General features: G+C 40.9%; 1 protein-coding gene across 3 annotated transcripts in view; it reads left to right on the top strand.

Moving 5' to 3' along the window:
• The window catches only part of IMPG2 (interphotoreceptor matrix proteoglycan 2), a 67068-nt gene extending 50029 nt beyond the window's left edge, over nucleotides 1–17039 (top strand). For all 3 annotated transcript variants that reach the window (XM_075514275.1, XM_075514264.1, XM_075514253.1), the window contains 8 exons: nucleotides 3131–3455; nucleotides 5122–6860; nucleotides 7748–7967; nucleotides 9203–9413; nucleotides 11583–11771; nucleotides 12775–12973; nucleotides 13860–13939; nucleotides 14815–17039. In XM_075514275.1, the coding sequence (XP_075370390.1) occupies nucleotides 3131–3455; nucleotides 5122–6860; nucleotides 7748–7967; nucleotides 9203–9413; nucleotides 11583–11771; nucleotides 12775–12973; nucleotides 13860–13939; nucleotides 14815–14827 (2976 nt within the window). In that variant the 3' untranslated portion in view covers nucleotides 14828–17039. The remainder of the gene's footprint in view (nucleotides 1–3130; nucleotides 3456–5121; nucleotides 6861–7747; nucleotides 7968–9202; nucleotides 9414–11582; nucleotides 11772–12774; nucleotides 12974–13859; nucleotides 13940–14814) is intronic.
• The last annotated feature ends 934 nt before the right edge of the window (nucleotides 17040–17973 follow it).

The raw sequence follows: 17973 nt of genomic DNA, 5'->3' as shown, positions 1-17973 counted from the left end.
GCCGCCAGCTAGAACTTCTGAATGGTGGAGCGTTGTCTGGGCTTAAGGATTTATCCAGTAGGTTTCTGCTCTGCACTCTGTGGTGTAACAGGTGTGCCTTCCAAGAAGAAATGAGCTCAGTTCATGCCACAAAATCCAGATCCACCTATGTTTGATGGTAGGTTTTCACTAAGTTCATTTTGAGATAATGTTGTGAACAGACACATTTAATTTCAGGCCAACTTCTAAAATGTTTATGGAAGCAAAATTCGTAGTCACTTCACAGAACCCAAATATTCTTGTTATAATGGTCACAGGTATAATATCCTTAATTTCGTGCTAGTTTTGCCTGATTTTTAAAAACTAATTGTTGATGTCTAAAATGCAAATTCATATGGATTTGCCATAAATGGCTTAAACATGGTGTGAAGAAACATGAATTTAAGTTAACTTTCAGGAAAGGCCTTTCTCTTCATTAGAGCTATCCAACTAGATCAAAATATTACAGAAGTTTATTTTAGTAAGGCTAAATTAAAGTAAAACTAATTCTGCCATCTTTACCTTCTATTTGTGGATACTCTGACAGATATGCAGACAAGAAAATTTTTAGAGTTGAGGTAGCTTTGCAATAATAAATTTTAAACCAGTTTTAGGGAATAGTATGTACAAGAAAAAATTCTGGAAGTTACGCTTTTCTAATCACGGACTATGCATAATAATGTCATCTATGTCTTCGGTCAAAAACTCTGATTTTACAGAAGATACTGAGCATATCCAAAAACCAGCTGTGTAAATCTGCAATACACAGATAATTTGGGAAGTAATTTCAGATAAATTTAAGAAAATCATAAACATGCTTAAACAGTAAACAAGGCTGAAATGATTAGTCAGTGATTTCCACAGATGTCAAACCTTTATGGTTCAAGTAGATACTGTTAAGTAGAATTGTTACCTATGAAAAAGAGTTTTGCTATTATTTTTCTTAGCTGATTTGAGGGTAGGTTGGATTTGTATTATCATACATACTTATGACATAATGTGGGACTATCATGACTTCACCATCTAATTGCTAGCAGATGGTACCAACTAATCATTAATTCTTTTCTTTGAGTTTTACAGCTCTCTTAAAGTGAAGAAAAAATCAAGTCTAGGTTTTGAAATCTGTATTTTCTTGTTATTTCTCTTGAGTTGTAGCAGGTAGAATGCTCTGGCTTGCTGAACACAATGCCTTTCTGGCAGCAGAAAATGGAAAATCAGGGAGAGGGTTCTGTGTTTGCAGACATCTGTCATATTTGTAAGCCTTTCAAAAGACATTAGTGAAAACCAGAACTTGCCAATATGATATTAAACTTGTTAATATAATATATTGCACTGTAACAAGAATCTTTGAATAATGTTAGTTGTCATAGGAACATCTGTCCACATTCAAATAAATGATGAAGTGCAATCCCTGGCAACTAAATGCTCACATAAAAAACCCAAATGTATTGAGAAGCTATTGCTGGTAGTCCTTATTCTTTATGGAATTTATATGTGTAACTTGTTTCTAATCTTGCACAGTAACTTTTTTTACAGCTTTATTTATAGCAGTCAATTTTGCAAAAAAAGATAATTGCTGGAGCACATGTCTATATGGTATACCTGCTTTTCAATTGATTGTTACCACATAAATTAAAAAATGTGAGGAGACTGGGGTGGTATAACAACTGGCTATAAAAATGTGATGAATACAGGTAGACAAATAATTAAATAAAAATACCTTAACTGTCGTCTTTCCAAAGCATTCAAATGCACTTTGAATTAAGTTGAAAATTTAATTCATCCACATTTCAACCAGGAGTAAAATTTCAAATTGAAAAGTATTTGGACTCTTCCTGTTATTCATGCTGGTCAAGTAAAAGAAAGAGATTGGACAGGAATGGTGAGCTACAGAAATGGTGAATCAGGAGTTTGTTTTGAACTGTAATACATATTACAGAAACCTGTGTCCACTGCCCACTTAACTTTACTATTCACCATCAGCAGTTGGTTAGTTCTTAGAAAATTGCTGCTTCTTGAAATTGGCAGGTTTTCATACCCCAAGGGTTTTTTGTCCACATCAGACTATTGCACAGCATTGACATGTGGGCAGGTATCCATGTGAAGTACTAATTCCCAAGTTTTAGGCAGTCAGCTTGCTTTTGTAGCCTTGACCAAATAACTTAATCTCTTCATTGATTTTTTTTCCCAGTATATATAATTCCCTCATGAGACACCATGGTAGTAGATTAATATTCAAAGATTAAATGTGCTAAGTATTCTAACTGTAAACCAAATAATGATTGGGGTATGGACTAGTAAGTAAACAGTGTGCAAACTGGAGATTTAAAAACAAATTATCTTTGCACATTTCAAACAATTCGCAAAATCATTGTGCGTACTCTGTTGTTCATCATTACTGCTGATAGATTTTTTTTTTTTCTTCCCCCTGCACAGGCATCTCAGCTTTGAGACTAAAGTTATTCCAGGTTCTAAATGCTCTTCTTTACATGATGGTCTTTATTTCCCTCCTGGGTTCTTATACCCACATACTAAAAGATAGCAATAAATGACCACAGGGCATGCAGACATTCAAGTTCAGTTTCTAAACTGTTTTATGTATCATAGTAGCTGTAATATTATAATTACTGTATTGATTATGTAGCTGATGATTATGTAGCTAATAGCTGCTAAGACCTCTTCATGCCTTAGGAAGGCAGGCAGTATTTTGTGCATTTATCTTCGATTTAATTAGAAATGGACAAATCCATTTTTTTCAGTCCAGAAAAGGAAAGGAGATGGGGTGGGTATAGATGGTAAATCTCTTAATACCATAACTGAAGCTGCACTCCAAACAATCTGAATGGCTTCTGTCCCTTTTTAGTGGACATGAAATGTATGTCACAAGGATGTGCATTTTACATGTACATTGCACTTTATTGGCAAAGGGTATATATTTGCCAGTCCTCCCAGTTTGGCTGCTCCTGCTGCTGTGCATTACTTTCTCACAGAGGCAGTAGTACCAGATTTTGCGGTTGGCTGCTGCTAACACCCTTTATGTGTTCAGCCCAACGCGGACAGCCAATGCTTCCCCTGTAATAGTGGAAATATTAATAGTGGGTTTATGTTCCAGGACAGCACCTTTTTAGCTGAACGGCCTTCAGCAGATGAATCGACTGTCAGCAATTCCTTGCCCTTTGACTTCACCAAACCAGATTCCACTTCAGATAGTGAACAGTCCAATGACAATGAAATCCGGCCAAGACCAGAAAATCTGGACTCTGAGGCCAGTTTGGCACCTGAAGCTCCGCTCTCCTCAGAGGCTGACGTCACTTCTTTGCCTGATGGGCTGAATTTAGAGGATGGGAATCGGACTCCTCATTTGGTCACTGCACCAGTGTTAGGGCGTGATTCTGTGGACTCTCTGGAATGGCTTTCAGCCTCCAATTCTTTAGATGGTAAGTTAATACCATTGACTGAAGCTTAAATTTGGATGCCAGTGCTTCCTGATACTTACCAAAGGTATAGTTCACCAAAATGACTTTTCAGAAAGGTCTAAAAAATTGGATATCTTTCTCTGATAGTTTTTACCTTTCCTGTGTGCATATATCCAAGAACAATATGCTAAGATAAAATGTTTGTAACAGCTAATAATGCCTGTTTATCCCTTCAGGAAATGGTATGCACATGATACTTGTTTAATTGCACAGAAGTATTTTTGTATAGGGCATGTTTGGGTGATGCCATGCAGAGATAACTGATCTCTGAAGTAGACTGACTAGCCTAAGGATGTGCCACACAGTTACTGCTTTATTGCTTACTCGGCAGTCTTGACTTGGCCCATAGAATATCTGAAAGAAAAGTGGGAGAGGTCAACAGGGGTCCTTCTGACTTCAGCATACAAAAGCCAGGATATATCACAGGAAACATGCTGAACACAGATCTACAGACAATAAAATGAATGGAATTTGACACTTTTTATCATAAACAACAACTCCCACAGCATTCTCCTGGAGAAACTGGCTGCTCATGGCTTGGATGGGTGTACTCGTCGCTGGGTAATGAACTGGCTGGCTGGGCCCGAAGAGTTGTGGTGAATGGAGTTAAACCCAGTTGGTGGCTGGTCACAGGTGGTGTTCCCCAGGGCTCTGTGTTGGGGCCAGTTCTGTTTAATATCTTTATCAGTGATCTGGATGAGGGGATCGAGTGCACCCTCAGTAAGTTTGCAGACGACATTAAGTTGGGCAGGAGTGTTGATCTGCTCGAGGGCAGAAAGGTTCTACAGAGGGATCTGGACAGGCTGGATCGATGGGCTGAGGCCAATTGTTCAACAAGGTTAAGTGTCAGGTCCTGCACTTGGGTCACAACAACCCCATGCAATGCTACAGGCTTGGGGAAGAGTGGCTGGAAAGCTGCCCGGCAGAAAAGGACCTGGGGGTGTCAGTCAACAGCCAGCTGAACATGAGCCAGCAGTGTGCCCAGGTGGCCAAGGCGGCCAATAGCGTCCTGGCTTGTATCAGAAATAGCGTGGCCAGCAGGACTAGGGAAGTGATTGTCCCCCTGTACTCATCACTGGTGAGGCTGCACCTCAAATACTGCATTCAGTTTTGGGGCCTCTCACTACAAGAGAGACATTGAGGTGCTGGAGCGTGTCCAGAGAAGGGGAATGAAGCTGGTGATGGGTCTAGAGCAGAAGTCTTATGAGGAGCGGCTGAGGGAACTGGGGTGGTTTAGCCTGGAGAAAGGGAGCCTCAGGGGAGACCTTATCGCTCTCTCCAATTACCTGAAAGGAGGTTGTAGAGAGGGGGGTGTTGGTGTCCCAAGTAACAAGTGATAGGACAAGAGGAAATGGCCTCAAGTTTCACCAGGGGAGGTTTAGATTGGATCTTAGGAAAAAGTTCTTTACTGAAAGGGTTGTCAAGCATTGGAACAGGCTGCCCAGGGAAGAGGTTGAGTTGCCATCCCTGGAGGTATTTAAAAGATGTGTAGATGTGGTGCTTAGGGACATGGTGTAGTGGTGGACTTGGCAGTGTTAGGTTTACAGTTGGACTTGATTATCTTAAGGGTCTTTTCCAACCTAAAATGATTCAATGATTCTAATTGGAAATTTATTTTTATTTTTAGTGTTTGAAGATACTGGACTATCTGAAGACCTTCTTTTGCCTTCAAGTCCTCCTCCTCACCTCGTGCCTGAAGAACCTCCATTTACAGATGATTATGGAGTTCCTCTGCTTTCTGCACCAACAGTGGCCTCTTCATCAGTCATAGAGACTGATATTAAAGAAACAGTATCTGCTGAGAAGGAGGAAGTAACTCAGGATAGTCCTGCAGGCAGTAACAATGCAGACTCTGTGTTGCATGAGTCTGTGGAAGAAATTAATTTTCCCTTAGAAGTACAGCCTATGGAAGATGAAACTGATATGTATCTTGGAGATAGAATTATATATGATGATGGGTCTGGTTCAGCTTTTGATGGTTCGGGAAAAGAAATGGAATCAATTATTTGGCCTTGGGAAGAAGCAACACTGGAACCAGTTTTCTACCCTGGTCCTGATAGCTGGCTTGAAGATGACAATGAGTCTTTGTTAATCAGAACTGAGGATATTCCTGAAGGCATGATCTTGGACTATATTCTTAACTCTGGGAATAAATTAGATGATGATCCTTCCAAAGATGACAATGAAGGTATGGCCAATATAAAAGAAGATTTCCTCGATGAGTCTGAAATATTTGTCTTTCCAGAGACTACAACTTGGCAGGTACCTCTGTTACAGACAGAAGAGCCATCATCTGTGGAACCATCTACACAGACAGAAACATCAGGCATGTATGATTCTTCTTTTGTTAAACCATCCTTGGGTTTGGAGCCTTCAGTGGACCATTCCTTTGTAGACATGCCAACTGGAGAGGCCCCTGTCTCACCACACAATACAGGTCTGTCTGTGGAAGATAGCCTCCTTAAATCTACAGGGACCGTCAGTATGGAGAAACCTGAAGAGTCCAGTGTAAGTCAGAACATCATTTCTGAAGCAGATGAACATCAAAATGAAGACAGGACAACAGCAGAAGAACTACTGACAGTGGGGCAGTCAGAGGTAACTGAAGCTGCTACAATAAGCCACTTGGACACAAGCTCTTCAGAAACTATTCTGACCGCAGATTCTTCCACAGTAAACCCTGATGCTTCCACAGAAGAGCAGCAAACGCTAGATTTATCATTGGCAGGACACGACACTACTGGATCAGCAGTGGAGAAACCAGCTGACGTTTGGCCTACTGACAGAGCACTAGAAAACTCATTAGATCAGACAGTGCAATCAGCAATGCCGAGTGCCACTCAAGTTTCAACTGTAGCTCCTTCTGTAATAGATCAGATCACTGGACAGGGTGGTACAGACCATGACACGCATGTTTCCATGAGCTTCAGCACTGTTATGAACTCTTATGTAACAGTGAGTGTAACAAGCAGCACTGTTGAACTTCCGTCCCATCTCCCTCCTGTGGGATCTACGGTGTCATCATCTGTGTCATCTACCTCAACAAAGCTGGGAGATGCAACAACGAGAGTCCTGGATATTTCAGTAGACCGGGATCGTGTGAGCACTGTCCACTTTTCTCCTGAGCTGACTGAGGAGGGAAGGAGCATGACTGAAAGTCACGTGGAGCTAACAACTCGTGTCCAGTCCACAGAGATGGCCAGTGTGGCTTGGGCCACACACGAAAATCGCAGTAGTACTCCTGTCCCGTCACGAGCTCTAGTCGTGTTTTTCAGTCTTCGGGTTACCAACATGATGTTTTCAGAGGACCTGTTTAATAAAAACTCCCCTGAATACAAAGCGTTGGAGCAGCGATTCTTGGAACTAGTAAGAATCCCTTCTATGCTAAATGTTCATTACCAGAGAGACAAAAATTGTTGGTAAAGAATAGTTTGTCAGCTCTCTTTTGCAGAGAGCAACTCAAGACTGGTGTTTACAAATATGGTGTCCCTCCATGGGAAAATTCTGTCTGGAAATGGGGGTGGGGTGGGGTGTGTTGTTTGTCTTATTCAGCCAGTAGTCTCTCTAAAGCATAACTTTTTAGCACTATGGCCCAGATGCTCTGCTGGTGTCAATAAATGTAGTGGTGTAGCTGAAGTCACTATGACGCTCCCCTTAGTTGCTTCCAGAGTGCTCTGCATTTAGTCTATAGGGAGAGAGAAGTAAATAAACTGGGGCTGTGGGGAGGTAACTTTTCTGCAACACTTTCAACCCATCCTAAGTAAGAGGTAGTTGAGGGAACTAAGCTGTTCCTAAACCGACGGATGGCTAGCAAAGCCTCACAGGAGTTATACAGCAACAATTGTCTAAATTTTAACGGGGAAATTCCCCTCTCCTGACTAAAATGAACATTTTATTGTGGGAGATGAAGGGAGCAAAGGAGAGACATGCTTGAAGGAAATACCCTGTGAAATGACAAGCATGCCTCGTGCTTAGATCAAGGGAGCGTGCCATGTCTGTCCTGAGAACTGTGGTTCTGAATTGTAGATTTTTGGAAACTGTCTGCAAATTGGTATACACTAAAGAACTGTCTGAAATACTCAGGGTCCTGGTAGGCTGCCAGCAGGGGCCTCAACTGGGTAAAGTTTTAACACCCTTCCTGTGGGATTTGGATAAAATAATTCAGACTCCCGCTGTTTGGTGTGGTAACAGTGCAACTGGCTTGAGTAGAGAGTCAAAGATTCAGCTTTTCTGTCATGTCCTCTGTGTTGCAGCTGGTGCCCTACCTTCAATCAAATCTGACGGGCTTCCAGAATCTGGAAATCCTGAACTTCAGAAATGGCAGCATCGTGGTGAACAGTCGAATGAAATTTGCCAAACCTGTGCCTCGGAACGTCACCAATGCTGTGTACATGATCCTGGAAGACTTCTGCAACACTGCGTATCACACCATGAACCTGGCCATTGATAAATACTCCCTGGATGTAGAATCGGGTAAGGATGGCAGGGAAATACAGTTTAGAGAAAGGGATTTAGAGCAACTTCTGCTTTGAGAACTTACTAAAGATCCCAGCAGCTCAGAGACTGCCCAATGCTTTTCACAGGCTGGGCTTTAGAAAGACAGTCTTTCACAGAGTTCAAACAAACAAAGGAACAAAAATCTGTTAAGGGAATAAAGAGATGAAAATCAAAGTGGGACCCAGACTGAGCAAACTATATGGGCCCCATATAGAAACATGGGGACAAAACTGGCTAATGTAGTACTCCATATAATGCCACTGCACTTTCACTGGGGAGTGAGGGGGAGGGCTGGTCAGCGAGAACAGTGGTGCCCATCTCTCGTGCTTAGTTTCATGTGTGGTTTGAACTTATTCCATGTGATCATCCCTACAGGTGGTAGCCAGTTTAGCTGCCAGGTAGGTATCTGCACAGGTAACAGCTGCTGCCTCACTCTTGTGGTAAGGTCTCGGTTGCACTAAAAAGTTACAGGCCCTCTTAGTTCACTTCTCTGATACAGAGAGAAAGTTTTGTCCCTATCCAAGTGAGCCAGTAGTTTACCATCTAAGCAACTCAGAAATATTTCCTGTTTCAAGGTTAGAAAAAAGTAACAGTGCTGATCTGTTGGCAAATGGTAGCTGTTCTTCTGAGGTAGCTCTCTTATAAAGATGGTCTAATTAGCATGACAAATCTTCTGATATTGATCATTTAACTATATGCCAGCCCTCTTAAGCTTGATACAAGCGACGTATCTCAAATGCTACAAGCTTGTGTTCCTTGCAGACAAAGGCAAATCACCCCACAGTAGGTGCTGAGCACCCGAAGGCTCCTTGCCCTTCCCTGTACACTGCTTAGATTTTCTGTAACAAGAAATACTGGAGATCAGCTATGTTTTCCTCATTTGCAAAATACGGTTCCAGCAGACAGGGAACATCTAAGGTACTGCACATTCCAGTAAGGAAAAGAACTTTTTATACTTGCTTTTTCAATTGGCTTGTTGGGTGGTCTTAGCCATACCATTGACATGCACTGTGCAGACAGAGATGAACAACACTTCCTAGCACTTGTTCACCTTAGCAGAACCTTTTGTTACTCAGGAAAGACTCATGCCATTTTTTTGTGGATTATTTTAACTAAGAGGGCATTAGAGAAAATGGCAGCAGACAGCCAGCGCTTTGCCTCAGTTAAGGTTCTCCTCTATCCTTAATATTTTCTGCTTTGTGTATTCTCAGGTGAGCAAGCAGATCCCTGCAAGTTCCAGGCCTGCAATGAGTTCTCCGAATGCTTAGTAAATCGCTGGAGTGGGGAAGCTGAGTGCGTCTGCAATCCTGGCTACCTAAGCATTGATGGGTTGCCATGCAATAGCATTTGTGATCTGCAACCAAACTTTTGCCTGAATGACGGGAAGTGTGACATAAGCCCTGGGCAAGGGGCCATCTGTAGGTAGGTCATCCTGCTGTTTTAAGTATGTGTTTCCTGTTTGAAAACGCCTTATTGTCTCCTCTATTGTAGCATTCGACAAGATTTGTGCAAAATTCTGTAAGATAACGTGTAACAAGTGAGATGATAATGATTATCATTCACGTTATGCTGTTGAGTGGAGGTCCCAATATTAACGTTAGTTTTCCTATGTAAATATCGGAAATGAGACGGTAACAAATTTCTCTAATAGAATAGAAACATCAGGAAATAAAACTAACTAGGAGAAATGGTAGTAATGGAACCTACTCAGTTGTTCAAATCACCTTCATTGACCTTTGGGGACAGAATTTATCTCCAGAGGTTTTCTTGAGTAGCAAAGTGTTAGATAATGTCATAAAACAGATGAGAGTTAATACCATCACAAAAATTCGTATTGGAAAGGCATATTCATACAGCATAAATATATTAAAAATAGTGCTCTCGGTTAAGAAAAATTCATAAAAGTAGATCACTGGCCATTTAGGAAAAAATCATGTGTGGTTCATAAAGAGATCAAGGCACAGGCCCCCTGGTTCAAATTTTTGCGTTTCAAAAGATACAGATGCATTTGAACAGGATCTCTGTATTTTACAGGTAATTGAAAAGGCTTAGGACAAGATATAGACAAATCGATGCTCCCTTTGACATTGCACTTCATTTTTCCTTTTCAAGCAATGTAACAGTCTGTTTTTAAAAACAAAATGTACCTATCAACAAAAGATAGGAGACTTACTGCAAAAAAGAATATTACTACTAATAGCTATTATTTATTCAGGTGATTTTTTTAAAAAAAGCTTACCTAGAACTAGGTTCTAGGTAATCTCTAAAGTCAGTCTTAGAGTCCTAGCAGTTAATGGGAGAAATAAAAATGTTTTTAAAGCTACAAAAATGGATACTATCACAGATGTACTATAAATTTTATTATACTTGTATAACAGTGTTAATCAGAAACAGGTAAGTATCTGAACTCAAGCATGCTCCGGCCAGCATTTATTAAGAACTTTTTGAAAAATTTAAAGTATTGCTTACTACTGTCACAAACTATTTCAGATATTTATGTTAAAAGACTTAATTTACTGATGTTTCTTATTAATAAGGTTCACTGCTGTGAGTGGTCATAATACCTTAAAATTCCTTGAGCTTTTATAGCAAGAAGTCCCAAACACACATAATGCAAACATGTTATTTTTACTGGTATATTTAAAGTCAGTATTAACATTAAAGTTCTCATGTTCAAAACCACAGCAAGGCAGAAATAATGAATGCTGGTTTGGGCAACTGTTCCAAAGATACTCTTGGACACACGCTTCTTTCTAGTCATTTATTTTATGTATTTATTTAACTAACCATTGTGGAGTTCGCTACACTATCAACATTCTGCTCGTTTAACACACCTTCATTTATATTTACATTACAGTATGAATGAGACAACTGCTTTCTACCTTTACAGTGTTTGATATGTCATGTGCAAGGCTCAATCAAGGCATAACTTTTTACTTAGTCTAAACACCTTCCAGTTTTAACACATTACAGATACTCTAAACTGCAAAAACTACAGGCTTTTTCCATCACAAATGCATTATCCTTTTACTATTTTACCTATCTTCATTCAATTCAATAATTGGGGTCGTTCAGCCTGGAGAAGAGAAGGCTCTGGGGAGACCTTATAGCAGCCTTTCAGTACTTAAAGGGGGCTTATAAGAAAGATGGGGACAAACTTTTTAGCATGGCCTGTTGCAATAGGACAAGGGGTAATGGTTTTAAATTAGGAGAGGGTTTTAAACTAGACTAGATGTAAGGAAGACATTTTTTACAATGAGGGTGGTAAGGCACTGGAACAGGTTGCCCAGAGAGGTAGTGGAGGCCCCATCCCTGGAAACATTCAAGGTCAGGTTGGATGGGGCTCTGAGCAACCTGATCTAGTTGAAGGGGGGGGTTGGACTAGATGACCTTCTAAGCCAAACCATTCTATGATTCTATACCAAAAAGGCTGTTCATAATAATAATAGTAAAATAAAGTTGGTGCTTGAACATGCAAAGGTATTTATTGAGGTGACTTAACTGAGGGCATGACATAACAGGAAGTTAAATACATTTACATTAACCAAAGCTTTTGCTGGTGTTTAATTTCCCTGTGTTTCTTTGTTGTAGGTGTCGTGTGGGAGAGAACTGGTGGTACAGGGGGGAGCACTGTGAAGAATATGTGTCTGAGCCACTGGTTGTGGGTATTGCAATTGCTTCTGTGGCAGGATTCCTTCTTGTGGCATCTGCTGTCATCTTCTTCTTGGCCAGGACCCTTCGAGACCAGTACACAAAGAGTGACACCGAGGACTCACAGGGGTAAGTGACACCATCTAATGTTTTAAAACGTATCTGCTACAATAAGGATAATTTTGCCGTAAATCTCAGAATCACAGAATCGTTTAGGTTGGAAAAGACCTTTAAGATCATCGAGTCCAACCGTAAACCTAACACTACCAAGACCACCACTATACCATGTCCCTAAGCACCTCATCCAAACGGCTTTTAAATACCTCCAGGGATGGTGACTCAACCACTTCCCTGGACAGCCTGTTCCAATGCTTGATAACCCTTTCAGTGAAGTAAAATTTCCTAATATCCAGTCTAAACCTCCCCTGGTGCAACTTGAGGCCATTTCCTCTTGTCCTATCACTTGTTACCTGGGAGAAGAGACCGACCCCCACCTCTCTACAACCTCCTGTCAGGTAGTTGAAGAGAGCAATAAGGTCTCCCCTCAGCCTCCTTTCCTCCAGGCTAAACAACCCCAGCTCCCTCAGCCGCTTCTCATAAGACTTCTGCTCCAGACCCTTCACCAGCTTCGTTGCCCTTCTCTGGACATGCTCCAGCACCTCAATGTCTCTCTTGTAGTGGGGGGCCCAAACCTGAACACAGTATTCGAGGTGCGGCCTCACCAGTGCCGAGTACAGGGGCACGATCACTTCTCTAGTCCTGCTGGTCACACTATTTTTGACATAAGCCAGGATTCCATTGGCTTTCTTGGCCACCTGGGCACACTGCTGGCTCATATTCAGGCGGCTGTCAACCAACACCCCCGGGGCCTTCTCTGCTGGGCAGCTTTCCAGCCACTCTTCCCCAAGCCTGTAGTGTTGCATGGGGTTGCTGTGGCCCAAGTGCAGGACCTTGCACTTGGCCTTGTTAAACCTCATACAATTGACCTCGGCCCATCGATCCAGCCTATCCCATATCACACAGTTGACAAGCAACAGGATATATAGGTGCCTCCAAATGCCAGGCTTCCCTAATCTATCTGCTGCCCTTCCATGCTGCAGAGAAGCTCACTGTGTGTTTATTGCTCCCCCAGGCAGGGTGACAGCCTCTCATCCATTGAGAATGCAGTTAAATACAACCCCATGTATGAAAGTGATACGACTGGCTACAGCCATTATTACCGGAGATACCCTCAGCTAACATCCTACAGTTCTACCAGTGCAGAGACATCCACAGACTACAGCAGTGAAGAAATCCGGCACATTTATGAAAACAGTGAGCTTACTAAGGAGGTAAATGGCCTTGTTTTCATAGTGGCATGGAAAAGATCATGTAAACAATAAGCTTATTCCACACTTGTAACCTGAGAGGTGGGCTCAATCTTTCCCCAGTACCTATGCTCTAGATAAACAAGTCGCAATTATGGCTGCTGCAACTATTTAAGAGAAGAGAGAAAGGATTTCTTTCCCTGCTTGCTATTAGGTATAGAGAAAGATATGGGTGTGTTCTGACCTGTAATGAACTTCACATGATAAAGGAGCTGACTGCTGAAGTAACTTCATGGGAGTTGGGGAGGTTTGCTGTATTGCTTGACACAGCCTTTAGCTTTTAACACCAACTACCTTATGTAAGAGTAGTTATACAGTGAAAACCTGGCACATCCAGGCCTTTTTACAGTTTTTTGGTTTTTTTTAAGTTTAGGACTTTCTATAACCTGCAAGTTAGATCACATCCTTCTCCTTTCTTCCTGTATACACAGTATCCAGGGTTTACTCTAGAAGGCTAAAGAGATGGGATTTACATCCAGGAACTAACCACAGATTCTTAAGCAACTGTGAGAGGTGTGAATCCAGCCTGTAGCTGGGCTTGTAGGCAAAGTATCTATGAGAGATAAATGGTTTTGATAAAGGCTATTGAAATGCCACACTCTGTCCAAACCCTGGTTTTGATTTAAAAGTAAAGTAGTATGGGATTCCAATGAAGTGCTTAGCTTAAAAAAAAAAAAAAAAAAAAAAAAAGGTGTAAAGAAGAATTTTGGTATTGGAGTGCCCAATTTCAAGCTCTACTCCTTGAAATAGCAAAGCATAGGAGTTTTATTTTCCAAAAACCAGAAATCAGTTATTTCAGTAGTATTCTGATTTCTGTTATGTACTTACAATTGTGTTTCTTGTATTCTAGGAAATTCAGGACAGAATTCGAATTATAGAGCTCTACGCTAAAGACCGTCAGTTTGCAGAGTTTGTTAGGCAGCATCAAATGTGAGTGAAATGTCTTGTCGGGATAACTCCTTCGATGTTTTCTCATGTGGCCTTTACTACATTAACGTATTTTTCATATGAAGGATCTAGAAATGTTGGGACACTAGAGGTTAAGATTTCAACATTATTTATGAAGAGGCTCAACCCTTTTAAAGTACTTAAAATAATCAGTGTCAAAAGTAGATATCCCCAGAAGGTATGTTAAAAGCAGTGAAGAGGAATCCCAAAGTTAATGGGTGTCAGAGAAGCACTGACATCAGTTTAGGTCCTTGAAAGCACAGATAGAACCTTCTTAACTCTTCTAGTGTAGTTACTATTGCCTAGTGTTCTATTTAAAATAGAAATTTTAAAAGCATGTTAGTTTATCTTGAGTTCTCAAGACTTGGCAACTAACCAAAACCCAAGAGATCACTAGTACAGTCCTGTCTGGTATGGTGGGCACCTACCATAATAGAAGGCTTACAATTCCAAACAATTAACCAAGCTGAGCCATGTGGTTTGATGAAAGCTAACCATGAAAAAGGCCATAAAGGAATTAATAATTAGCATACACACTCTTAAGAACTGTGCTCTCACTGTAGCAAGCAGCAAATTACAGCTAGCTGGGTTAGTCTGAAAGATCCTTGGGATCCTATTAAAAATAGCTACAGTAGCAAAAATCTTGTGTTCCAAGATCATCAACTATACTTTTTTTTTAATTGAAAATAACAGCAGTTCACATTTTTCCATGTCAGTTGTTCATTTTTTCATCTTGAAAAGGATCAGGGTCTAAATTTTCCACAGCTGGAAAGTAGTAAGGGCTGCCTTATATAAGCCTTGAATCCAATGTTTTAAAGAGACTAACTTAATCATTGCTTCTCTGTTTTTCGTTTCAGGAAGCTGCTTTAAGAAAAAAAGAAATCAGTAGAATGCATGTGGGAGATAAAGACTACCTTGTTGCCATAGCAATGGGCTCAGATGTAACTGCAAAGTTACTTATAGTCTTAACATTGCATGGATACAGATGTTTTCTAAATGAATGGCTAAAATGTACAGATGTCTGTTTATCTCAATTACTTCTGGCTTTTCTGTGTAAAGTGACATTTTTAAGAGGTGATCAGAAGTGGCAGAGGTTATGAAAGTTCATTTTTCTTTAACTCTGAAATGAACAGTGAAAGTTTGTATACCAAGGCAAAAAATCTCTTCAGGTAAGAAGATACATGCACAACCAAAATAAAATGTACATTTAAAATCCCTGTCTGGCACTTATCCCCTCACTGGAGGCTACTGTAGCGATTTCACAGGTATAAAGTACTAGTGGGAAGAAATATTTGGTTTGCAGGCGAATGATTTGTAGGGGAGAACTGTTGTGCTAGAATTATCTTAGCATTATTTTAAAGCATTCCCATTATAAACACAAACATAAACTCACCAGAAAAATTGTTCTTTTGTGTAGATGTCTGATGTACATTTTGTCACCTGGCATTACCAAAACAGAACACAGTACTGAGCCTGCAGGCCTCCTAAAGGCTCTCTCCAACAACAAACATCACCACTGCCTGTCACTGACCCCACGAGGCGCCTCAGCAAGGCAGGGCAGTACTTCTACAGTACGGTGTTTTTAAAGCCAAGGTGGTTGGCTCTCCAGCTGTTCCTGGCAGACACACAAGCTGGGGCACAGAAGGGCTTCTATCATACCAATGTTCTGTGAAGCTTCAGTGACTAACATTGACTTTTTTGTATGTAGACAAGTTGTTTGATATTTTATAAGTTTAATACATGTTAGTTATTTGTTGTGCATTTCCCTACCAGCTTAGTTTCATAATGGATTTAATTGTTGAAATAGAAAGATGAATAGTTTAATGATGAAATACTACAGTGGCATTTGTGCCCACCCTTTTTAAAAATATATTTAGTGTTTACTCAATGCTGGATTCAGCCAACTAATATTTGAATTTTCTTTACTGAACTGGGCAATAGCCTGCCATGAGCTCTGTTTCAAAATCAGGGTGTGGTACTTAAGTGCATGCATATTTGGTAGATGGCAGCCCTTTCCTATGGGGAAGGGAAAAAATGAGATTATTCTTGGCTTAGTGGAAGTCAGTGTAGAATTCCTTAAACAGAAGTCGTCAGCCTGAAACATTTTAAAATAGCTGAATTGAGATGGGGACCTCCGAGGTACAGAAATGGAGTTTTATCTTCAAGTTACAAAGAGAGTTCTGACTACATGTTAAGGTGTGTTGGGGCTCTGTTCAGTCACCCAGTGTCTCTAAGGCATTAACACAGCTGTCAGGGTTAGGGCACTAATAGTCTCACATTAGCTTCTGCTAGCAAACAAGGCCAAGCTATTTGTTATTTCTACAAAGTCTGTAGTTCTTGGCCCACATGTGCCAACAGCCACCTGATACTTTTTACAGTTAAGCGATAGTGAGAATTACTTACTTGTCTATAGGCAGCTTAGCTAAACAAGTGAAGATTTCAATGCAATTCTTCTACGTGTTCTGGAGAACCTCACTGGATCACTTACGTAGTGTCTTCTTGCCTTGAGTGGCAGGGAATGGGTATCAAGAGCCACACATCTGTCAAAGAAATGCTTACATAAACCACTGTAAGCCCAAATAATGCAAGACAGCAGGAAGTAATATGGTGCTGCTGAACATTGTTGTGACCAGATGTTGTGAGACAGGCCCCATTCTGCTGGGTAACCCAAAGGCTCAGAGCAGCTGGTCAGAGTTTGAGAGGCACAGCCTACTCCCTCCTGTCCCTGCAGCAGCATGGCTGAGCCATCCTGTAACACCAGGGCCTGTGATCATGGTACCTGTACAATGTGGAAAAGTACTGGGCTCAGGGTATGCATCAACTTGTGACTTGTTTCTGTGCAGCTGGGCAGCCAGCCCTGGGTGATAGCTTCAGTGCTGCTCCCGCTAAGTGCAGCAGTGGCTGGTGGCTGGGATCAGGCATGTTTTAAAGGCATTCTAGTTATTTGCTGTGTATAAGCTGAGGAGACTCTTAGTTACACGAGTATGAGGTATTTCAGTGTATATACAGTGAATCTTTTCTTTGTGTGTGTATACATATGAACATAATGGTATCTTATTTTCACTACAATAAAAAATTATTTCCAAAATATTTTTTCTATAAAATTAATGTAGAGGCTATGAGTTTGATATGAGGACAGAAGGTATCTTAGCCATAATGATTTGTGCACGTAGGATCAGAAAGTTTGTGGTTTTTTTCCCCGAGTTTGTTACACTGTTAAACTCCTTTGCTAACAAGTGTCAAATGTAGTTCATTATCAATTGCAAGGTTATGTTCTGAAAATTCATGGTGGAAAGCACATAATGAGTGTTTTGCTCTCAGTTAAGCTCTTTGCCCATTTTGAAGATGTTTTGACTTTTTTTTTTAAGACTCTTGAAGTCTTAAAAACAAACACCCCTCCCCTTCAAACCTCTTCATCTAAACTGTTTGATGATGCATCTTACAACACACCAAGAAGGACTTAATGAACTTACTTTCCTTGATACCTTCCCAATCCAAGGCAGAGACAAAGAACTCTAAATATCCCCCAAAAAACCCCAAATCTCAAACCAGCTCTGTGTACAAATCTACCAGTACTTCTTATCATTTCATATGCAGTTTTTCACTTGCTAAAAGTAAAAAGTGCAGGTTTGAATGACTTGGCTCTATTTAAGAACATGCACAAAAGCAGTTATTGTTTACTGAACACTGACAGGTCTCCCAGCTTCTGTGGCCCCCCTCAAGGCTTGAAACACAGAGAAGAACAAGGCCCTGCATGCCACAGCCAGCTGCACCTTTAACAGAGGACCTCAAACATACAGCAACCCATTTTGGACCACAGTGCCATGTACTGCAAAAACCACTGGATACTATTTTTGGGGGGTCTCAAGGCCTTCCCTTTTACACCTCAAGGCACCAGTCCACACTGGTAGAATTCTACCATGGCTGGAAATTCAAGCAGAGAACAAGCATTCAGAGCTGCAAGATTGACAGCATTTCAGGAACTGTGTGCTTGCCTTTTATTTGGCAGCTTTTTA

The sequence above is a fragment of the Mycteria americana genome, chromosome 1 (assembly GCF_035582795.1).
Source record: "Mycteria americana isolate JAX WOST 10 ecotype Jacksonville Zoo and Gardens chromosome 1, USCA_MyAme_1.0, whole genome shotgun sequence".
NCBI classification, from domain to species: Eukaryota; Metazoa; Chordata; class Aves; order Ciconiiformes; family Ciconiidae; genus Mycteria; species Mycteria americana.
This window is presented reverse-complemented; position numbering and strand designations above follow the sequence as displayed.